Consider the following 25,586-nt stretch of genomic DNA (forward strand, 5'->3'; position numbering starts at 1 on the left):
CTGCACTTCGCGGTTGACCCAACCACATTTTTGTGGTCGACTTGCGGTCATATAAACCGCACTTGCAGTTGACGCAACTGACATTAAAAATTGAATTCTGTGAGACCAATATAAGAAAAAGTACACCACGGTGTACGCCAGTGTTTCTCAAACTTTTTGAATTCACGGCTCCCTTATGTTTTTTGAAGGTTATCGTGGCGCCCCGAACGTAAAGACTACACTAGAATAATTAATAAAAGTAGGTGGGTGGCTGTCTGAACGGATTGCATTTTGCAATTACCGATATTATCATATTATCAGAGGATTTTTATTAATAGGTGCCGACGTATTACCTTTTTCTCAGTTATCTTTGTTGTAAAACGTTGTACCTTGAGACTCACCCGTGGCCCACGGCGCCCCAGTAAAGATTCCACGGCGCCCCAGGGCGCCGCGGCGCACACTTTGGGAAACACTGGTGTACGCGGTTGGGTAAGACTGCAAGTTTGTGGTTAGTGTACGGCGGATGCCGCGATGACATCTCGGCGGAGATCAGCAGCAAGTTGACCGTATAAGCCCGTTTTGACTTTTGTGAACGCCCCTGTACGTGTAGTACAGTATTTCTTATGGGTGGCTCGAGTTTGCTGGAACGCGACTGCAATTCTGTGGTCGATCCGACCGCAAAATGTGGCTCGTGTACGGGCGCTCTAAGTCAGTGTTTCTGTAGAAGTTGGACAGGTGATAGTGATGGAATTTATAATGAAAGCATCAATTTTTACAATAGAAATATTTCGAATATTAATGGTCCGAAATTTGATTTCAAAATGGCTACACTGGTTCAGGTTCATGATTTTCTATTTGAAATAAAATCCAATGCGTATGGTTTTGATGGTATATCAGTAAATATGCTAAGATATTGTAGTTCGTTAAAAGACCAATACATCACACATATTGTTAACTACCGTATAGAAAAAACAACATTTCCTGATTCATGGAAAATCTCAATAGGTCTTCCACGGCCTAAAGTAAACAAACTTGTAGAAATGTCGGATCTTCGTGTTATAAGTATCTTAATACTTTGCATGTCTAATATATTAGAAAAACATTATTTTTCTTAAATATACGAATATGTTGAATATGTCAATAACGTTTTCAGAAAAAGTCAAGTACATTTAACTGATCAATAACTGGGATGGAAACTAGTTTAGTGTTTTGACGCTTCTTGATTTTTCAAAAGCGTTTGATACCATTAATCACATATTACTACCGAAATTTGGATATTACGACTTTTCTGATTTTTCACTGTCTATTATCGGTTCTTGCCTCCATAACATAAAGCAGACGATTGAAGCAGGTGGAGGAGATTTGGATTATGTTAACTTGATCGCATGTGTACCCCAGGGAAGTATTGTAGGTCCCCTGCTTTTAATGATTTATACAGATATATTGAAATCTATAACCAAGTGTGATGTTCAGGCATATGCGGATGACAGTTAAATATTATATTTGTGATTGATGACTTGTTTACTATATGGTAATTCATGATCACTTTGATGAAATGAATAAAAAATACTACCAGTAGAATTTAGAAAAGAGTGTTTTTTATTCATTTCATTTAAGTAAATATTATGACTTTATTTATGGGTCTTGTCTTGATAATGCCTTAGATTTAAAAGATACACCATTTTCTGTATTTTTATATACAGTCTTCGACGCTGACATCTCAAATGAATATGTAATACACTAATACAACAAGCGGATACACACTTCTCTGATTCACATAACCTCACGAAAATAAGACAACAAACAAAATCTGAATACCAACAATTTATATATAATATTCAGAAATCTAAGTGATCTTATCAAAACGTTTTGGTATAATGAGACATGCTTCATTCCAATCGAAACATTCATCTGAATAGTAGCAATTTGATTGAATTCGAAAAGAATACGCGACGTTCACTTGATGGATCTAGCCGCATCAAGTAGGTCGGGTAAATCGAGTGCTGGCTCTGCGGTCTCATATCAAGGCATGATAGATTTTAACAGTGAAATTCTATTGACGAGTTCAGTCTTTCAGGTACTCTGTTAGGGTATTCTAATATTCAATAACGTTCGTTGGCCTTTTTTTACCTGCCGTCATGTTATTTGCTTCTCTTGAACTTCTGAAGGATCACGAAAGAAACTGCAGTCTAGACCAAACTGACAAGGCAGCTGTGGCAAAACACGCACTCAGTGGAGGAAACCACAGGATTTTGTTTGAAAACACGGAACTCATCAGGGATAACATAGCCAACTGATTCGGGGGGCAATAGAAATCCACAAACATACGGATAATTTCAACAGAAAAAACACGTTACGAATACCACTTTGAAAAAGTTTTTTCACAACTTTTATAAAATTTATTATTTTTGTGTTTTCTTTGATTTGCAGATTTTGGAAAAACCTAAAATTTATAATTAGTTTCAAAAGCGTATTTTAAAAACTTGAAGTAGGTATAACTCGAAAATAGGAAGACATAAAAAATCAAAACTTTATATGTTCATTTGTCTATATAAAATGTACATATGTGCTAAGTTTTATCAAAATTTGAGACGATGAGGTTAAATTTTTACCTACGAGAAGTGCGTTGGAATGGCCCCAAATTTTAAAAATAAAATTTCATTTCGTAAAAACAAATCACATGTGGTGTTTTTAATTTCAAGTTGAAAAATGTTTTTTGTAATTGAAAACAGTGCTAACTCACGATTTGAAATAAAAAAGTTTTATTCTCAGTACACGAATATAGATACAACGATTTATGCAAAAAAATATGGGCTTGAAATTTTTTATTTAATTCAGTCGTTTGAATATCGTGGTCAACAATTATTCAATATTCAATAAAGAAGGAAAACAGTGATTTACCTTTGAATAAATAGAATGGTAAAAAAATGGAATGGAAAAAAAAAATAAAAAAAAATCCCAATTTCTGAAAATAACAAAAAAAATTGAATCATTCTAGAAATATTTTTCAATTTGAATGTGTAGCATTTTTCATTACTTTTTGAAATCGTTCTTGGGGTGCTTGCGAAAGTTCGAAAATAAAATAGTGTCGTACGAGACATTCACCACTATCTTAAAATCAGAGGAAACTTTTCTTTGAAATTTTTCGCTAGTGAAATCATTACACAAAATAGTATAGTTCATTTCTTCATTCCGTCAAATTTGTTGGTAAAAAGTGCTTCGAGAAGAGTGTTGCAGTTCTAGTATGTGGAAGCGGAGCTTCTGCTGGAAACGTTCTATCAATTTCTTTAAAAAATGTTAGTTACATAAATACGAACACTCCGAAAACAAGTTATTAAGGAATACGATATGAGATGAATTAAATTGATTAGATTAACCTCAATAGAAATATTGACGCTATAACTCAACCCTCTAGTTTCTTGCAAACTAGACACCCATGCAATCTGAAAGGGACACCCTTCCCTTCATGAAATAATGACGGAGGGGCCGTTTTGTGTTGCAGCGTTGCCAAGCGTAATTTAATTCTTCAATGTGGTTACTAATGACAAAGTTCAGTGAGACTGCGAGTTTACTGAACATGTTGATTATTTCTGTGATAAAAGCAAAAGTTTGATGCTCAGAATAACAAAAGACAATAGAGAGGCCTTTTCCATCCTTACATTGATGGCAGCATAACTTTGTTTGTTTACGGCAAGTAAATTGACCATAAAACAGTGGCAGTCGGTTCAGTTGATAACCGAAGGGATATTATATATTTATAAAATAAATCATTTCAGGTGAAAATGTATTCTGTTCAAATAGTTCCTACAGGAAATCTGATTTATTATTAATGAATATGGAAATGGGGCCAGATTTTCTACCACCTACTAAATTTTTATTTATGTATGGCTTCATAATAAATAATAATCTAGTAGGTGGTAGAAAAACTGGCTTCTTTTCCATAATCATTAATAAATAATAAATCAAATTTTCTGTAGTAACTATTTGAACAGAATACGTTTTCATCTGAAATGATTTATTTAATAAATATATAATATCCCTCCAATTATCAACTAAACCAACCGCCATTTTTTTATGGGCCAACTTACTTCATTTATTTCACTATTACAAAAAATTTCTTTATTTTGGCGAAGAAAACCTCATGATTGTGCAAACACACAATTTTTGGTACTTATACGAATGACAATATTTTGCTACTAACAGCAAAAAGAAACATTGCGCTGGAATTTGAACCCTTGAAACCCGTGATCATCATGTCGTACTTGTCACTTGACACCACTGAGCTATTTGGTATTATATTTTATTGATTGATTCGGCCGTTACTTGATGAAGATCCATAGTTATTTGACTTGACAATTAGTAGAATGAACAACAAACATGATTTTTCAATTCATCACAAACCGTCCTATACGGATATTACTATATACATTACGATTCTACCTATCTATATCAACACAAAGTAGCAGCTCATAATCACATTTTAGTCGATATTCGTCTTTCAATAGATAATTTCAATAAAAAACCTAATATTATCAAGCAAAGTAGCAGCTTATAATTGCATGATTCACAGATTAGTCAATGTTTCTCTTTCAATAGATAATTTCAAAAAAGAATATGTGTGATTGATCACTTGTTTACCTTATGGTAATTCACTGGAAAATTTTATTTATACGACCGGTTTCCGGTTTCATCCCATTATCAAGTATAAAACTGAAATCTGAATTTTGAAACATCGATTTCATAGAATTTTCAAGTATGCTGCATGGACAGGTATTTGAGAGACACGATGCCAATTTAAAATACCATCCTGAAAATTCTAGGGGTTGTTAAACTCATAAATTCAAGAGAGGAGACCTGCATAAATCAAGTTGCCCTAAACGAGCAATATGAAAAAAGAAATAAAACGAACAATATGCAAAGAACCTATAAATAATTATTAATCAAATAAAAAGATTAAACTTCAATCTTCCTCTTGAAGATGATCACTTGGTGATCGAAACACGGGTCGAAGTGTTAAAATAACGATTGGTTGTTGGGAAAATCTCGAGTGAAATTGAAAAAAATTCAACAATCAATGTATTACTTTCCACATTTGTAGGCGTCCTTCAATATAAATAGTTAGGCATAAAGCTTTGCACTGAAAAAAATCTATTGCGGTGCCTTATGCTCGTACAGTTTTATTTCTATTTTGTTTTTTTATGACTCGCTAGATTTCATTTCAAAATGAATGAAAAATCAATGAACAAATGATAAAAATGTGTTGAATGAATCATTGTTATCTGATGAATAAGTAAATGGTCGTCAAAATTAATTTTGTGAGGTTCAAAAACATTACCAACTCTACTAAAACTCAACGAGATTTTCGAATTTGCTATTGATCAATAATATGTTTCAATGTCAATTTCAATCGAATCCATTATCGAAGAAATCTGGCATGGAACATTTGGCAACATAGCGTCTTCACTCCTCACGTTTTCGAGATTGATTAGAACTTCAAAACATTCAGTTCACCACGTGCGTTCAAAATGAAACTTATTTCGAAGTCAACTCCGACGGCGAAAAGTAAAGTTGAATGAGTGAATTACTTACTTGCATTTCTGTGAAAATATATTATCTTCCTAGTTCGTGAAACTTAAAAGAAACGTCGTTCATCTAAAACATTGTAACATAAAATAATTATCAAGTATGTATTATTTCAGTGACAGATTTGAAAAAAAGTAAATCGCATGTTAGGTACCATTAATGTTGAAGTTGAATTTTTTTTTCAATTTATGAGCATCGCAAAACCATCCCGAGTCACCTTAATTTGAGTGAAAAAAATGTTTTATAAGGTTTATGAATTCTATTTTCAGCATAAATAAGTTTCTATTGTTCATGAAATAATCACAAATTTTTGCGTTTCATGTTTCTAAATTTTTTTAAACTTTGAGCCGAGATAAACTTGAGGTGGTCCTTATCTTTAAACGCGATCATCAATAATAAATAAAAACAATCTAACTATTTTACTGATAAATTTCAGAAATGAGATATTCCAGTCATCAACACGAATGAATTTAATATGTTTTATATTTCCAGGTTCCTAAAATCAAATACGTTGATTGGAACTGTATTTAGCTTCTGAGATTTATTTGATATAAAGTTTTTAAAATTCGAAGTTGTTCCAGTATCATATTCTTCAGTAATTGAACTTTTCGAAAATGAAATATTACTTATCTAGAAATCGCACATTGAAAAGTAAAACTTCATTAATCCACAACCTTGCACAAGTATGAGCGTTTGAGAGTTGTCATTCGAAGGGGATTGACAGTTGGTTATCAGATTTTTCAAAAGCTGGGTTGTGATAATAACTGAAGTAATATAAATAATAATATTGACTGATTTGTGATGGAATTGTCCGATACTTTTTTTTCAAAGACAAAACACAAGCACCACAGGAAAATCCTCAAGGCACCTGTGCGAAAGTAGCGATTCATATTGGATTTGAATCGCTGGAGATTGAATCCATTTGGAAAAATGTTCTCAGGAAGTTTATTTCACATAAACGCAGTTCTCCAGATGAAAAAGTTCTTAAACAGTGAATCAGGCGGATGGCTCTTTTCTGAATAGAATCCAACAGCTTCAGGATCTGCTTAGGGGCGGAGCTCCACACATGAGAACAATACTCCAAAGAAGATCTGATCTGAGCTTCATAAAGCATCAAAAGTTGTTGAGGTGTGTACAATTTTCTGGTTCAGAACAGTGTTCCAAGCTTTTGAGAAGCAGCCCTTGCAATTCCAGCGACATGATTGTGCAAAAACATATTGGTGTCCATTTTAACCCCCAACAAACTTATCTAGGCAGAAAGCGGAATTGTCTGTCCTGACATTTATCGGAGAAAACCGATGACTGGGTATTCATGGCATTGAATTGAACCTGGTTACTTACACTCCAATTCGAAATCACTTCTAGATCCTCATTAAGATATGCAAACTCCTGCTGCCTGTGAAGATGTGCATCCAAAATGGAATGACGAGACAAATGTGTTGTGGTCAGCAAAGTAATATATTGGTATATATTGATAATTGATAATTTTATTGTGAAATTTTGCAGTTTTCAAAACCATTGTTACTGACAGAGTTGTTACATACCTAAAGAAGCTTTCGTAGTATGTTGAGGTTTTATAAACTGTTCAGTCAATATTTCTCTAGGAGTTTTACATGAATACATTCATTAATCCCATAATGAATAACAAATACCACTATATTCAAATACTTTAGTGCTATTCAATATAAACAGAAACAAAAGGAAAGGAATGATATATACTGAAAATAAAAACTAATTCAGTGGAAAAAGTGCACTTGTCTATGTCATCAACTATGATTTTTGTTTCATTTTCGCAAAACAGATGTCATTTTCAAATTAATTACTGAGATTGGTACTGCATTGAAAAATTTCGTTGCCGATGTTCATTTTATTTTGTTATTAGATTAGAATAGATTATCGGGGAGCTATCCCATGATCTGATTCACTGCGACCTTTTCAGATCTATTGTGATGCTCCTTGGTTGTTAGAGCTCATTGCCCAGCTTGATCTCTTTGGTGAGACTCCATAGCCTTGTTACTGACCCCTCATATCTTGCTCATATGTTTCCTGAGCCGGCTATGCCCCGTTTGTAGACCCATCACTACCTTTACAACCTTATGGTTGTGGTTATGAACTATTTTGCCTGCCTCATTCCTGGGAGCTTATTCCACCAATCTATCGTTCCGTTTTTCATCCATGAATTTATGGATGTCTTCATACATGGATGTCATAGCTTTAGATGCGCCTTCACGGATTGGAACATCGGCCTCCTTATTGCCCTTGTGACCCTCATATCCGGGTACCCAAGCTAGAGTGACCCTATTTTGAGTACTTAGCTCCTTGAGTGCGCTTCCCACCAGTCTTGAAAAGACTTGAAATGAGCTGAGCGCTTTAATTGACGCCTGGCAATTTCGTTGCCGATATCCATTTTATTCTTTTAACAAGAACAAAATCTTCTGTATGTCTTATAGAATGAAAGTGAATATTTCACAATAGTGACAGTTCATTTTTCGAAAAAAGTAAATTTCGATGAAATCAAAACGATAATATTAGGTTGCTTCAAAAGTTTTGTCCGTTTTGTCCGTTTTTATGAGTCAACTTTGAATTGTAATCAGGTCCGTCTTTAACTTATTGGAGGTCCTGGGCATAATAGGATAATGGGGCCCTATGACTTTGACAGAACACTATTTTGCTAGAATAGACAAAGAAAGTAGATAAACAAGGTTAAATATTTATTTTTATCAACAATCACATGAAATGAATGCATAAATGTAATAGATATAGTCCACAAAAGTAACTTTTTTAGCATTTACAGGTTAGTGCTTAAACATCTATGTTATTTGAAGAGGAACTCTTTGCTTTTTAGCACATCAGATTCTATCGACATCAGCGACAAACTGGTTAATCTCTCTTGAACCACTGTACTTCTCAATTCATTTTCAATTCTTTTCAATTTAGAGAAGGAGCGTTCCCCGCTGCAGTTTTACCATCATGCTTAGAAAGATCAATGCGATTTATATATTCGGAAATGCGTCTTCAATTTTGTTTTATTTCGAAAGTTGATATATTTTCAATATACAATCTTCATTTTCACTGTCAACAATTTTCAAGTATTCTGTTGAATGCAAACATTTTATTTCTAACCCTTTCTCATTAGCATCTTCATGATAAAATTCAGCAAATTCTTCGTGACTTTGTCTCAACTCTTCAGAATTCAAAGTTTTCAAGCGAAAAAGTAAATCAAAACGTTTACTGATATCCTTATACGAATTTAATCGCTATTTTAAATGAACGCTGAGGGTATCAATTATGGAAGGAAAGGTTTCTATTTTAAATATCTCTCTTCCATTCTTCTGCGAGAACTTCTGCGGTTTGTTCTTTGAGATAGGTCCTTGTAGTCAGATTCCGGGTTTCTTTCTTTGGCAGACGAAGGGCTTCGTCTCTAGTTTCTCGTGCCTGTTCTGTATCTTTGGCGATGCATATCAAAGCTTCTTCAACTTGTTCATTACCTTCATGCAAGGCGGTTATTGCATCTGCTCTGGCTGACCATCTGGTTTGTGAAAGACTTTTAACAACTATTTTTGAACCTAAATGTTCTGTCAATATGTTCCATGGACGAGTAGAGCCTGAAAAAATGTTGTACATTTTCTGAACCATTTCAAAATCCTTTGTTGCCTCCGATACACACCCAGCAGCATGTACACCTACTAATTCAAACTTGGAGCTTTATACTCTCTCTCTTCGTTCGCTGAATTTAAATGGAGCAAGTCACACTGATGAGTATACTACTGATGATTTTTCTTTAAAATGTGTATGTGCTTAGTATACTATTATATATTTGAATTTATCTCAGCATTCTGAAGTCGGAAAGCCTAATTTTTGGGCGAGAGTAGAATAGCTTCGCGCATGTAAAAGCTAGTAAGTTGGTATTGCAGTCAGTGATTTCGGTTCGATTTCTTCGAATTATATAAGTTTTTCGGTATCTAATAAATATTGGTTTTCGTTTGGTGATCTGTCAGGAACTAGGGATTTTGTATTTGATCTAAGGGGGGCCCCTATCGATCGTGGGGTCCTGGGCATTTGCCCAAAGTGCCCACTGGGAAAGTGGGGTCTGATTGTAATATCTCAGTTATTACTTCAATTTAATCGAAATAAGCGTAATTTGAATCGGTGCATATTTGACAACGGAACACACGTTGATTAATTCGGACAGCATAAAAATAGAATACTTGGGACTCGATGTAGTTGACTAAGGCCGTTTTTGCTTGGTCTTGTTTGGCGAAGGGTCTACCGGTGAGAAAGTTATCGAAGTGTTTGAAAAGATGATAGTCGGTTGGCGACAGATCTGGCCAGATCTGGTGAGGCAGATCTTCGACGCTCAATTCATTTAATTTTCGGACGTTGTGAAACGTACGGATGGGGATGTCGTGGAACAGGATCGGACCTCGTCTGTTGACCAGTGTCGGGTGCTGCTGACCCAATTTTCGGTACATTTCTTCGATTTCCTCACAAAATGAGTCTGCTGTGGTGGTTTGGTCCGGTTGCAGATAGTTAAGACAAATCACACAAGTCGCTTACCATCATATAGAAGCCTAATATTTTTTTGGTGGGGTTTTGCCTTTGGAAAGTGCCTGGGCGGCTCATTGGTGTCTTGAACGTCTTCTGTTGTCGTAGAGGATACACTTTTCATGACACGTGATGATCTGATCCAATAAAGGATCGTTTTGGTTGCGCAAAAGCAAAGAAGAACAGACCTCCAAACGTGACACTTTCTGTCGATCGTTCAAATCATAGCGCACCAACTTTTTGAGCTTTCTAACCTTTCGAATACGTTTTGAACCATCAAAAACCGCATGGGAGCTGACGCCCAGTTCTTCCACAATCCCACGCATCGTTTGTGATGGTCACTCGGTCAGTCTTCACTAAGGTCCTCAAATCTTCGTCCTAGATTACTGTAGGTCGATAACTACGGGACTCATCTTCGATGGTGAAATCTCCGGAACGAAATTTCGCAAACCAACGTCGAAAAGTGCATTCATTAGCACTATCATTGTTTGTTTGAAGGTGGTTGACAATGTTTCATGATGAATTTCATTACTTCGGACTTCAATTGTCTAATATGATATAATATGAGTTGAAATATCTGCAAGAACAAATAAAAATGAGAATTCAAACAGAATAGCTTAGAATAAGGATTATATTAAGCAAAAAACCTGAAATGAAAATTACAATGAAATAAAAATAAGCAAGAAATAAGCCAAGTAACTTGGCTTCAAATCTCTTAATTTTAATTGTTGAATTCTCGTTTTTTTTGCTAATTTTTATTTCATTTCAATTTTGATTTCAGGGTTTTTTGCCTTATGTAATTCCCATTTTCAGCTATTCTGTTTGGATTTTTAATTTCATTTGTTTTTGCAAAGAAAGTCATATTATATAATATTAGACAATGGAAGTTCGGAGTAATGAAATTCAGCACTATCATTGTCAAATGCCTGGTAAACTTTCCATTCTGTTTTGACAGCGCTTTGGCTCAATTCGATTTCGTAAAGAAAAACTGGTCGGAAATCGCTTAACGACATCATGTAATGAAAACCTGAAAAATGGCAAAAAATTAAAATTTGACAAAAAAGCATCAATGTATGGACTACAAAATTCTCTATCGATCAGTATATAACAAGATACAGTAGATTAAATAATTATTGTATGAAGCTATAAAAACACAAACCATCAAAACGGACAAAACTTTCGAAACATCTTAATAACACAAGCAAAGTTATTTTAGCAACTTTGATATTGCATACATGTTTGTTTTTTATTCGGTAACCAGCTATTGCACCCCTATGAACACAGCTTAATTTTCATGCACTCGTTGGCACGTGTTACTTCACATACACAGGTATGAGGATGCACCTAATCTGGATTTGCATTCATCTGAATAAATATTTCATATTATTCAAACCATTCTAGTCACTATAGGAACCTAATAAATATTGCTCTTACTGTCATTGTGAAGCAGCGACATGAATCATTACAAAGTTTTTAATTTTTTAGAGAGTAATCAATGAATCACTACTGATCATTTTGATTGTGAGTATTGATTTTATGTTTCTTCACTTTCTAATTCGTAGTGCTCTGAAAAATTTCCGATTCAGGATCCGAAGCCATTTTACGAGAATGTGCATTTATATTTTGTTCAAAAATAGTCTGTAGTATTAAGGAAAATGAAATGTTCGTAATAATGTTCGACAAATTTTCGTAAAACATTAAGTTCTTTCATTGTTCATTTCTTCAGTTTGAAGATTTAGTCTGTCCTTCCATGTCCTACCAATTGATTAACTCAGTCTGAAAGGACATATAGTATTTTCGTAATAGAATTAAATTTCAAAATGTATAAGAATTCGGGTGTAATACGAAGTATATCAACGAGAAAAATATCCATATTCTTTCAAGGAGAATATTCACTTGAATGTGATTATATATGTACCTTTAGAGTAAAAAGATAAAAAGAATATTGAACAATTTCAATACTAACTCATTTGTACACCATTAGATCCTAAGACCTGTAATTACACTTGCTCCATGGACCATTGAATATTCCAGAGTCAGAAAGTACGAGCCGAGTTTTATCAAACAAATCGCTGTCAGTAACGGTTACAATATAGATATTATTGACTCCATTCTTGCCAAGAAACTATGAAAACAAACCATTCAACAGGTCTATTCCACTTCAAGGAATAAAGTCATAGGACTAACTCTGGCGAACCCACCAATATCCTCGCTCGTTTTTTTTTTGGAAAAGAAAGACTTGGACGTGTCAAATAATAATTTAGCAAATTTATCAAAAACAATGGAAACCATACTTTAGTGTTGAAAAGAGGAGCAGTATATAATTTTATTTCTGGTTCTTGCCCAAAACTTCATATTGCCCAAACAGAATGAATTTTTTATAACATAATTAAAAATCATAGGAGTGGTTTCTTGAATGTAAATAGCAATTTCACATCCGTGAACCATATTTTGGCACGATTCCAGAATTCTAAAAATTTACTGAATGACCAAATTGTTGAATATGTTTTCTAATGTGGAAAGTTGACTTGGATATCACACCAATAGGTGGTTCCACTTATGTCACGCTTGCGTTCACGTAGTTATTTTTATCAAGTAGTTCTCTTGGTTATTCACATTCTTCAATGACCCGTTTGTCCTTCTGGCAAATATCAGTTCAAAGGGTAAGAGAGCCAAGGGTAAGAAAGCCAGGCTCCACCCTGTTCGAAATCAAGATGACGTGCAAGATGTCACATTCTTCAAACGAGGACCGCCTGCTGAAACAGCTGTCTACCGGTAGCTCTTAAATTGAAATCAATTTGGGAATGATCAGAATAGTACCAATTTGCAATGCGACGTTTGCTTCATTGGAATTCATCATTAACTTTTTTTTTAAACAAAACACAAGCACTACAGGAAAATCCTTAAAGCGTTCTCAGAGCGGTGCCTGTGCGAAAGTAGCGATTCACATTGGATTTGAATCGCTGGAGATTAAATACATTTGGAATAACGTTCTTAGGAATTTTATTCCATATGAACGCAGTTCTTCAGATGAAAGAGTTCTTAAACAGTGAAGTTCGAGGTGTACTGAACTGATCCAAAACGATGAGCAGCCAGTGCGTCGCGTATTTCTGATATGTACCGCTCTTGGTGGAATCAAATGTGCCAAGTTACTTGAACACCTCCTGTGAAATTATCTATAGAAAAGAGACAAATCTCCAACCTTTCTTCGATGTTCCAGGCTATCAAGGCTACACGTGATGGCTGCAACTTCAGGGTATGTTTGGGGGCGCTCCATACATGAAAACAATACTCCAAAGAAGGTCGGATCTGAACTGTATAAAGCATCAAAAAAGTATACAGGGTGTAACATGAGTACATTAAAATATTTAACGTACTCATGTTACGTATTCCTAAGACAATTTTTAGGAAAAAAGTCTATTTGAACTTGAGTCCAAAAATGCTTTGTTTCGGAGATACGGGGTGTTGAACTTGAATTTTTCTGTTCGCTTTTTGAAAAATATTCTTGCAAAAAATAAGTTATCCGCACGAAATTTGGTACCCGGGGTTTTTTTGATGTGGGAAATCATAATTTTGTAATAATTTTCATGTAACATCTAGAGGGCGCTGCGTACGTTGTCATTATTTATTTCAAATTGCCCTAACTTTTTTGACAGTAAACTTTTGGTACTTTTCATGAAAAAACCTGATTTCAACACCTTTCCCAAGTAAAAAAGGTACACCTCCTTAATAACGCTGGAGGTGACTTTCGAGATATTTACAATTTTCTATATCGATGCATATTACTTAGCTCCTAGGGCGCTAAGTGAAGTTGCTGAGAACATTACAAAAAATAAGTATGTGGTGGATTTCGTCAAAATAAACAATTTTTTTCTATAAAATGTTTAAAACGAAGAATGATTCGTTTTCGAAATACAGATTGTTGAAATTTTTCAAAACATGGTAGGTTTTTATCATACGTTTTTTGCAATTATAGTTATTTTCATCAAACTTTATACGCAGTATACGTATAGACTTCTTCTGAAATGAGCATTAGCAAACTGCTTATTCAATACAAATTAAGAAAATTTGTCAGGTTTAATTATTCAATTAGAAAGTGCTACATTCCGGAGTTTGTAAAAAAAAACAATTCGGAGAAGTACCATGTTATTTATTAGGAAAATAAACATATAAAAATTGAACGAAACAACTATTACAACAACTGTTCAAAGTGACGACCCCCAACAGTAATACAAGCTTCTGATCTCCTCATCAAAGTCCAGTGACCTCGGAGACCAATGCTCAGTGCCTCCTTTTCTTATCCATCGTTGTGAATATACCACGTCTAAAAAATTTCTTGCTATCACACTTAAATGAGCAGGAGCTCCATCGTGCATAAACCAAGAGTGATTTCGAAGACCAATGAGAACAGCTTCCATAAGTTGGGAAAGCTCGTTTACCAAAAAATGTAGGCAAGCATCTCCATTCCAACGTAAGGGGAAAAATAGGGCCCAATTAAATAATCCCCAATTATGCCTACCCATACGTTAAAAGGGAATCTGTCTTGGAAATGAGTTTGCGTTATCGCATGTGGGTTATCTTCCGCCCAGATGTAGTTGTTAGGGAAGTTCATGATACCATTTCTTGAAACATTAGCCTCATCTGTGAAGAGGATTTTCGATAAAATTTGCGGATGTTGTTCGACTTCTCTTTGAACCCATTGAGCAAATTCGATACGTGGTTGGAAAACACGTAGCGTAAGTGCCTGGATACGCTGAATATGGATATAATTGCTGTTCCTTCAAAATTCAGTAAACTGTCATGTGACTCACACTTAAAGTTTGACAAATTTTTCTTATATTTATCTCTGAATGTTCACTTATTTCTTCAAGAACCACCTCCTCCAATTCTACAGTTCTTGTTGTCCGTGGCCGTCCTACTGCAGAATTAGTTTCAAAGCTTCCAGATTAGGAAAGTCGTTGGAAAAGATTCGCAAATGTCGCTGCACAAGGAGTCACGCGTTGGGGATACCTTTCCTGATAGATGCGTCTGGCCTCGCTTGAATTTCCGTCAGCCAAACCGTATGCAAAAACCATATCAGCCATTTCAGCATTCGTAAAGTCGGGGATGGTACCAAAAATAACTTTATAAACTCCGAACTGTGAATTTGTCAATTAATAGTTAAGAATGTGACAGCAAACTTCTATTTCTATAAACAAAGTTAGGGCAATTTGAAATAAATAATGACAGCGTACGCAGCGCCCTCTAGATACCATATAAAAATGAATACGAAATTATGATTTCCCACGTCAAAAAAAACCCGGGTACCGAATTTCGTGCAATCAACTTATTTTTTGCAAGAGTTATTTTCAAAAAGAGAACTTCGAGAACTTCGAAACGACACAAGTCCACCCTGTATAGATGTGTATAGTTTTCTGGTTCTCAAGCTTTTGAGAAGCAGCCTTTGCAATTTCGGTGACATGATTGTGCCAAGACAAATGGGTGTCCATTTCAACCCCCAACAAACTTATCGAAGCACAAAGCGAAATAGTCTGACCTGACATTCATTATATCCGGTTCGGGGACATTTATCTTCTTGGAGTAAACCGATGCCTGGGTTTTTGTAGCATTGAATCGAACCTGGTTAATTTCACCCCAATTCAAAATCACTTCTAGATCCTCATTAAGATATGCAACCTCCTGCTGCCGGTGAATATGTGCCTCCGTAGCCGATGTCGTGAAATCCAAACGGAATGACGAGACAAGTGTGCTGTCGTCAGCAAAGCAATATATTGGATACTCGGTTTTTTCCCCATACGTTGTTGATAAACAATAAATAGGAGGTTGGAGACAATATGGATCACTGGGGAACACCACCTTTGATGGTTAAAGTATTTGAGAGATATCCATCGACGGCAGGGAACTTTCTTTCAGGAAGCTGAAGCGCTATACACAGAAATGATCTGACAAGTCATAGCATCGAAGTTTGGCCGGCAAACCCTCATACACCCAAATAAACCCAAATATAAGGACCTGTATTGTAATGTATAGCTGAAATAAAAAAAAAAGTTGATGATAAAATCCAATGAACAAATCTCCACATTGCAAATTAGTTTATATCAGATTATGATCTTTCTAGTTCATCAAAATAGAAAACTTTTGTCTAATTCAACTAAACTTGTAGGTCTTACCGTTTCCAGGATCGGCTAAAAAACGGCCTTCATAAGCTAACTTGATTAGCGAAGACTCACTTGTCAAGATGGTGTTGTAAATATTTTCCAGGATATTCCCTGCAGTTGTAAAGTAAATGTGTCCTTTGAAGAACTACAGATCAATTTGTTTAATATCAACTTTCATTTCTTGAGGTTATTTCATTTATAATTTGTGTAAATTTTTGAAATTGTTACATTCTATTGGTTTTGATTGTTGAAGTTGTCAACATGTTTCCAGGGAAAGAATATCCGGACATGGCTTAGTTCTGAAAATGTGCTTCGTAAGACCGTAAGCAGTATTCTCTGTTATTTTAGAACACCATGGCAGAAAATTCCAGCGCAGACAACCTGAACAATCAGGAAACAGAGATGGATCTCCTTTCTACGAACATTAAGTACCCGAGGTTCCAGGTCAATAAAGTTGAAAGTGACGACGATCTGGACTTGGATGTTCAGTTACGGATAAGGGTTGATGCAGATGGACAAACAGATGATGAGAATAATATTCACTCTGTCACTGATAGGACAAGGTTGAACAGCGATGTCAAAAGCTTCAGGTGAGTTTCCTTCAAATAATGTCAGTTGTTGATACTTAGTCAGGAGTTTCGATTGGAGTTTTTCAAAAGTACACACACACTAATAATTTCTCTTGTATAAATATAGATAATATACATTCTAGGTATAAATAATGTAAATAGTGTCCATGTGAGCTAATGAGTGGTATTCATCCTATGATAAAAAATATGAGAAAGTAAAAAAGAACGAGTTTGAAGGCATATTTAGAGACTTGCTTTTTAATTTCTACGATTGATATTCAACTTCCTGGAAATTAAATTGGAAAATTCTCGAGGTTAAACCCCTATTTGGAGTAGTAGGTTGAATCATCTTCAGAATATTGAGTAGGAAAAGGGATTAACGTCATTGAGAGGGTTTTCAAGTCTCTTGCCCCAATTCATTAATTTGGCCAACATTTTCGACTACAATTGTAATAGAATCAGGTAGCTTCCAATTTGATGTGATGTATTCTCTCAAAGTGGTAGTTTTCCTATCAACTGATCTACATTACATCGTCCTAACGATCATTCAATTAACTTATTGCAGGCACCTGACAAGAGAAGTCCTACCCAGGCTCGACAACTACAGGAATATAATGTCGTTACAAGCAGCAAACAGACCGACCTTGGATGAATTACGTAACTCAACACTCCCTACAAAGGTAAATTAATCGAACAATTCAATTTTCTCTTGTTTACCTAATGATTGGAAAATTTGCGATGACATGAGATAATTTAACTCATTCGTGACATTATAATAATAATAATAATATGTTTATTTGTCAATTGTTCACATGCTAATTTACATCGATTATATTATATATAATATACAAATAAACACAAATAAACACCAACACAGAACATCGCGAAAACAGAGCTTGTATGCGATGAAACTGCCAAAATTTTGAGACGTAATTTTATAAATACATTGAATGCTGCATTTTGTAATGTTATCCTGATTGGTGCTGAAGAGGCAATAAGACAAGTGTCTTATTCCGAAACATCGGATGTACACCATTGAGGATAACAGTGTTCCATATAAGTGAAATTTCACCTCTTTCATATTAAATAATTTAAAAATGGATTTTGAAAATAATATTCAGAAAACCAGTAACCTACCCATCAGATGACCTTTACAAGCTTGGCAATATCTTAGATGTAAAACAAATTTCATTCGACATTAGCCGTTTACCAGAAAAAACCGGAGCAAAATATTTCTAGATTACTCCTACTCCACTAGGTTGAGAAAATTTACCATTTTGGTTCCACATGTGACTAAAACTATAGTCCAGACGTCTAGCATGTTTCTTGGGCCAAAGATATATAACGATCTGCCAATTGAATTGAAATGGGTTGGCTGTCCTTGTTCATCTTTCATTGCCTGAACCACTGTGCATGCTGTTTTCGGCGAGTGCATTGGCTTGGAATGTGGGGGTTGAGCAAACCGGCCATTGGATGCCTGCTTCCACATAGCCCCGCTGGATACGGGGATGATAGAATCACTTGTGGTTCTCTTATTCCCTAACTGAAGGGCATACCATCGATAGCTCGATCCTAAGGTGTGTGTATCCGCGCCGTGAGGATGACTGACACTGAATCTATCAGCTGTCTCTACAAAACCTTCGAGATACCGGGCGCCCTCTCGTCGTAGCATTGTTTTGTCACGGTAATGTTGGGCTCTGCCGTGATTGACATTCTTTTCCTAGCCGTGGGTCTTTTACGAACAGAGTTAACTTAAAAAATATTTCTGACGCTGAGTCTATAGAAGAGATAGATGTCGAGCTTACGACTCCAACTGACCTCCCTGTAAACTTAGATCAGAAACGAGTCTACAGAGGAGATGGACGTCGAGTTTACGACTCCAACCGATCTCCCTGTAAACTTAATTTAGGAGCGAGGCTACAGAGGAGATGGATGTCGAGTTTATGACTCCAACGGACCTCCCTGTAAATGTAGTTCAGGAGCGGGTCTACAGAGGAGATGGATGTCGAGTTTATGACTCCAACTGACCTCCCTGTAAATTTAATTTAGGAGCGAGGCTACAGAGGAGATGGATGTCGAGTTTACGACTCCAACTGATCTCCCTGTAAATTTCGTTCAGGAGCGAGTCTACAACGGAGATGGATGTTGAGTTTACGACTCCAACTGACCTCCCTGTAAATTTAGTTCAGGAGCGAGTCTACAGAGGAGATGGATGTAGAGTTTACGACTCCAACTGACCTCCCTGTAAACTAAGTTCAGGAGCCAGAGCTACGGCGTACGCAGAATCTGTCTCAGGTGGGGGAACAAACCCCCATGAGCAGGTTAGCAAACGTTTGCGCTCAAGTGATGATTCACCAAAACCAGAGGCGAAAGAGCCCTGCACGGCTGAATCTGGGGCATCATCAGGTGTGGCTGACGTGCAAAAACCCTCTTATGGGAAGGTTGTCGTGGGTATCAAAGTGGGAATCTTGCAACTTGACTATCCAACTACCTCATTAACAGAGCATATACTTTGTGCCTGCCCCGCTGGGGATCGAATCAGGTCTTTAGAGTTCGGCAGAGCTGTAATCTCATCATCTGACCTGAAAGACCACTCACCATACAAACTAATCGTCTTCGTTGAGAAGCTGGGTTTATTTGGCCGAGTGTGAATAGGTGTGAGCCACAATACTGGGGGCAATCAAAGTCACAGAACAGGATCAACTAATTAGTTTCGACGTGGAAAGCCAACGTGCCTGTCGAAGAAGCACTTCAAATCATGCAGAGGAAGCTATCGGAAGATGGGGACCTGAAAGATAGAACAAACTTGCCGATAGAAGTAATCATTGAATTATTAGGATGTTGTCTACGAAACTGCTACTTCCAACTAAAGGACGAATTCTTTACGCAAGATGAGGGACTGATAATGGGATCGTCACTTTCACCGGTTATAGCCAACATATATATGGAGTGGTTTGAAACTCTGATCATTGAAGAAGCCCACAAGAAGCCCCGAGTCTGGTTGAGATACGTTGACGACACCTTCATAATATGGAACAAAGAAAATTCAGAACTAGACATCTTCCTGAAGCACATCAACAACGTAAGTCCTTCCATCACTTTCACAATCGAGAAATCCACAACGAATTGCCATTCTTAGACGTATTGGTGAAGAGGACCGACATTAAATGGGAAACGTCTCTATCGAAAACCCACTCACACGAGACAGTATCTGAACCAGGAATCCAACCACTATCAATCGACTAAGAGTGGAACCATCAAGACTGTAGTAGACCGTGCTTTCGGGCCCTAAAATACAAAGGAAGGTTTCGAAAATAAACTTAATTTCAACGAAATGGTTATTCCAAAGTGATGGTGGAACAGACTTTGGCTAGAAGACTGCAGGATCCTAACAATAAAGATAAGCCGCTACAACCAATACTTGTACTTCCCTACATCAGAGGATTGTCGGAAAGGATAAGAAGAATTGGGTCCAAGTATAAAATCAGAACCTGCTTCAGATCTGGGAACACTATCCGTAGCAGCCTCACGCAAACCAGGCAACCAAACACGGATTGCGATTCCAAGAATTGTATTTGCCGGATACCTTGCGAGTGCGGAGAATCATACATCGGTGAAACTAAGAGGCCATTGAAAGTTCGCATTGCCGAGGACAACAAACACACACAACGAGGAGAAACCAGCAAATCAGGAATAGCAGAGCATGTTTGGACTCATCAACGTAACATCAAGTGGGCTCAAGCTGAAATCATCCACAAGGATAACTTCGGGTGATAACTGAAGACGATTGTGGATACTAACAATCGAAACGTCATGAAATAACTTGGATTGGAATCTTTTTATTTTCATTTCTTGTGATTTATCTATTTTTAATTTTCATCTCGTATTACTAGCTCAATTTTTTAATTTTTTTATTGTTGCTTGTATTTTATTTCATTGTCATTTCAGTTTTTTTGCTGAGTATTATTGTTTTTTTCAGCTAATCTTTTCAATTTCTTATAGATTCTTTCAGGAATTTCAAATCAATTATATCATATTAGACAATGGAAGTCCAAACCAAAGAAATGCACAACGAAACATTATCAACCACCTTCAAACAAATGATAGACCTGACCGATAATTGATGAAAATTCATTGAAACATATTCAAAAACACACTTTAGTGTGACATTTGCACTTGAAAGTTTACAAAAACACGACACGTGTTTCGCTATACAATGGAATCTTCGGGCGTGCTGCGGTATTGCAAACTATCAAGTTTAAATGTCACATTGAAGTGTGTTTTTTGAATACGATAGATCCACTGATCAGTATATTCTCAGATTATATAAATTCGAATTTTCCAACCAAAAAAGTCACAAAGCTGTACAAATGAGCTAATGGCATATTAACCAACGAGAATCAACCAAGAATAAATCAACAGTTGACGAAAATAAGTAAAATACTATATTGATGTTCATAAGCGTTATATAAAAATTATGTTATTGTGGGACTAATTGAAGGGAACGTTCTAATTGGTATTGAGGTAATGAGCAGTAGGTGTATCATGGTTCAAGTGTTAGAAAAACAAAAATTTATTGATGATATACAATCATTAACCTACGACCTATGTGTGAGTGAAGAAGCCCCGTGAAATTGGCATTCCTCGTGTGTTAGTCTTAATAACCTATGAATCATTCATTGGATTACTAGAAATTGAATTGTACAGGGTGTTGTAGCGGAAAAAGCTAATAAATTTCGAGAATGTCTTTCAACTAACTTCTGATTATCCAAAAAAATAATATACCTATTCCTTTGATCATTTCTAAAGGAGATACCCTACTTTTGCCATATTTTTACCTTTATTGCTTTTCATAATTTACGCATCTGATGGGTGGAAATTTCTAAAATTATTATTTGAAGTTCATTTTTGTCATTAACGGTTCATGTTCAAAATACAACTGAACCAGTAACTCATTATTATCTATTTTTCGAAATTCCATTTCACAAATATTGTTTTAATTGTATTTTTTCGTGTATGAAAAAAAATGTTGCGAAAATTTCTACAATTGTAAACATTTTTGTTACAAATTATATCACATATAGGGGCGACTTCAATTTGTAATATTATGTACTACAACATTGTGTACATATTTTTTTAGTAAATTATTCCATCATTCGATATATTTTGTTTTGAAAACTTTCATAACCTCGTGTTACCAGTAACTCTCAATAGTAACAGTTTTTTATTAAAATCTGTAGCGATTTTTCAAATAATATTGTACTAGATCTTGCTTGAATTTTTCACAGAATCACATAAAATTTGTCAAAATATTCAAAGCATTATGGTGTTAAAAAATTCTATAACTTTCATCACGTTTTTTGTCAAATTGTTCCAATCAACACCAAACCATCAGTCAAAAATGTATACGGCACTTAGTAATAATTTACTGCAATTGTGCTAATGATTACCTACAATAAATTGTAGCGAAAACTCAAATAAATTATATGCAATGATTAATGAATGGAAACCTATCTACCACTTTTTGGAACAGGATGTTTTAATTATCACTAAACATTGTTTAAAAAAGTACAACATATTTGTGGAGGAAAATAATACAGGAAGTATCGATTCAACTTCATTTATCAGTAAACCAAAAAATGTTTCTGATATCTACTTCTTGTTCAATTCTCATTTATAAAATATAACAAAAATTGAATTCAAAAAGTTGAATGTAACATCAACATATCTTGATGAAGTGATTTGTCAAAAAAGTTAAGAAATGGTAAAGGATTTCAAAATTCAAAATACAAATCATTGATGTATTTTTTATTTTGGATAAAAAATTTGAAAGATGACAAACGACGTGAAACCAAACAAAAATAATAATATTGAAAATGTCTATCTTGTATAGGTTGGTAGTACAATTTTCTAGGATCAAACTATAGATTTTTCTCATTTCAAGATTTTTCTATTAGGTAAAAACTTCAAGAATAATTATTTCTTGTATTGCCAGTCCGGAAATTTTACCAAAACAAAACATTGACATTCTAATAATAAATTATTTGAATCCTTGAATAAATATAATTAGACCAAAGTGTACCCCAAGCGGCTTTGGGCTTTCCTTTATTATTAACATAATGTGTATAATGAACTTCTGGGTTTTCGTATGGAAAAATATCATAAATTTCTTGTGCCAATGTTTTAAATCTCTCGCAGGATATTCTGAAAATTAATTAAAAATCGGTGAAGAAAGTGATATAAAATGTTATGATTATATACTTATGAAGTTAGCGAGAAAACTTTCAAAATAAAAAATTTCAAAACTAATAATATCATAATTTTTTCATATTTTTGTTACAAATTAGTTGGAATGGAAAAGAACTCCCTTTGCTAAATTATTTTTTTACAATGAAATTGTGGCTTACCTTTTATTTTTGTCATCTGTCAATTCGTTCTTAATTATTAAGGATGCTATCTCATTTCTTAAAAATACACGTCCTAGTTTATGAGTAGTCATTATTAATTTACCCTCCTCAGTGGTATCCAAAAGCCTTTTTATAGTCTAAAATTTGAGAAAGAAATATATTTTCATGTAAACCATAATACGCAACATATTTCAAAAGGTACATAAATCTGATATTCTCCCGAAGAATATGCATAGAATATACCAGAATAAAAATGAAAATCGAGGAAAAACCATTACCAAATTAAGAGTTATCCCTGCTGGAGCAATACCCAATATATGGTAACGCCACGGTAGCTTTTTTGCTGTAAGGTCTCACGTGTACAGGTTCCTCGATATCCTCAGGATTGTATTCTTCCAAAGTGGTAGTAGTAGTGTCACTTCCCTGAAAGATTATTACTCTCAGTTATTTATGAAAATCTCCCTAGAGTTCCAATCTGCCTATGCTTTTCCGTCACTAAAATCCTTCTACTACTATTCGAATATTTACGCCAATAATGACTAAGTGAAAAAAATGTTTTGGCTTTTTACTTCTCCATATTCATACAAAACATTATGAGAAAAGAAGGAAACAATCAATTTCAAAAAATTAATTCTGTACAAAGATGTGTAGATCTTGCAGAAGAGTAACTTTCAGACACAAACTGGAAGGAGAGCCCTCTCAAAACAGTTACATGAAAGAAAAATACTTTCGAAACAAATACTTTCATATGAATACTGAATTATACAAAAAAAACTTTTCTCTGTTCAGTTTGTATTCCAAATATTCTTTATGGAATTGAATCAGATATCATTCACAGGATTGCTACTTGCTACAAAATATAGTAAATGAAAGAAGTAAAATTTCACTTACATGGAATACTGTCATCCTCACTGGTGGACATCCAATGTTTCGGCATAAGACACTTGCCTTGTTGTCTTTTCAGCACCAAATCTGGATAACATTATAAAAAAAGCAGTCAACTCATTCATGGAATTACAACTTTATGTGACGAATAAGTTCAATTCACTCATGTCCTCATGACAGAAAGTAATGACATTCATTCGCTTATTTCATTAAATCCCAGCCATAGGAATCTTGTTGAAATTGAAAGGGGTATATTTTTAGAGGAGATTAATTTTTAGAAAAGAAAGGCTTTGACTTTTTACTTCTTTATCTTTGTACAAAAAAATGTGGAAATATTCCAAAGAAAGGAAGGAAGCAATCAAATCCTGAAAATGGATAATAATAACAATAATCGGCTTTATTCATCGAATGATTACAAATAACACAAAATGAACATTCGATGAAATGCAAAGTTGTTCAGCTTGTGCTGTTTTTCAACTTAACCTCGCAGTAACATAAAAATCATAAACTTATGAAATGATAATATAAAAATATATTGATTTTTTTCGTTATGATGAAATATTCAACTATTTTTTGTTAGGCGAAATGCAATACAAGTTTTTGATGAGTGAGTCAAATCTAATGAGATATATTTTTATGCAAAATGTGTTCTCATATTGTGTATCCGAGGAAATATTTCATTTCATCTTGTTTTTTGTGTGTTCATATTTACGTTTTTCAGGCCAAATTACCTGTCAGTCAATCATCAGATGCCAAATCTGGTGGACAGCTGAAATTCGGGTGGATACAGGGGGTTTTGATAAGATGTCTCCTAAACATTTGGGGTGTAATGCTCTTTTTACGATTATCCTGGGTGGTAGCACAAGCAGGAATAGGTGAGTGAAAATAAAAGTTCCAAAATAAAATTATTTTCAATACCGACAATACCAGATTGAAAAAGTTAAAAAATATGCATTCCTTACAATTTTTTTGAGAAAGTTTCAACAAAAATCGGAATGGAATTTCATCAAAATTTAAAGAAAATCAAAATGGATCTCTATAAAATGTCGACTTCGACAAAAATCATGCAATACTCATAATAAATAATAAAAAAAATTATTAATACGTTTCTCTGCACTTCAGACGTTATTGCTGAAATCTTTGAAGAAACTAGAAAAATAGTTGAAAAAAAAGATTTGAAATCCCTACAAACATTGAATCTTTTTATCTTCCACAAATAAACAAATTGTAGTTTGATATGATGTAGTCGAAAGAAAATCAGTTTTTGATAAATGCCGTATTGTTTTCAATAGAGCATAACAATTTAGTTTTTGCCTTAGTGGATTCACCATTGTGAAAATGTCTGAATTTGATATGACTGTTTTCAAAAAATATTTAGAAACGTATTACGTACATAGAAATAGGGCCTTTGCTAGTATTTGGTTTCAAAATTATCTGTCAGAAGGAAAGCAAATTACTTG

At 34.9% G+C, this 25,586-nt stretch overlaps 1 protein-coding gene across 4 annotated transcripts in view; it reads left to right on the top strand.

Annotated features, from left to right (window-relative positions):
* The first annotated feature begins 5,477 nt into the window (after positions 1–5,477).
* Ncc69 (sodium chloride cotransporter 69) overlaps positions 5,478–25,586 on the top strand; it is a 66,769-nt gene continuing 46,660 nt past the window's right edge. The window contains exons 1-4 of one of the 4 annotated variants that reach the window (XM_074174375.1): positions 5,478–5,662; positions 16,537–16,855; positions 17,400–17,514; positions 24,848–25,001. In XM_074174375.1, the coding sequence (XP_074030476.1) occupies positions 16,620–16,855; positions 17,400–17,514; positions 24,848–25,001 (505 nt within the window). In that variant the 5' untranslated portion in view covers positions 5,478–5,662; positions 16,537–16,619. Of the gene's footprint in view, positions 5,663–11,525; positions 11,629–16,536; positions 16,856–17,399; positions 17,515–24,847; positions 25,002–25,586 lie in introns of those variants that run through there. The other 3 variants (XM_074174376.1, XM_074174377.1, XM_074174378.1) reach the window with 3 other exon arrangements.

Source organism: Leptinotarsa decemlineata, unplaced genomic scaffold (genome assembly GCF_025532065.1).
Source record: "Leptinotarsa decemlineata unplaced genomic scaffold, Ldec_3_MD MMD2_tig00000576_RagTag_RagTag, whole genome shotgun sequence".
Classification (NCBI taxonomy): Eukaryota; Metazoa; Arthropoda; class Insecta; order Coleoptera; family Chrysomelidae; genus Leptinotarsa; species Leptinotarsa decemlineata.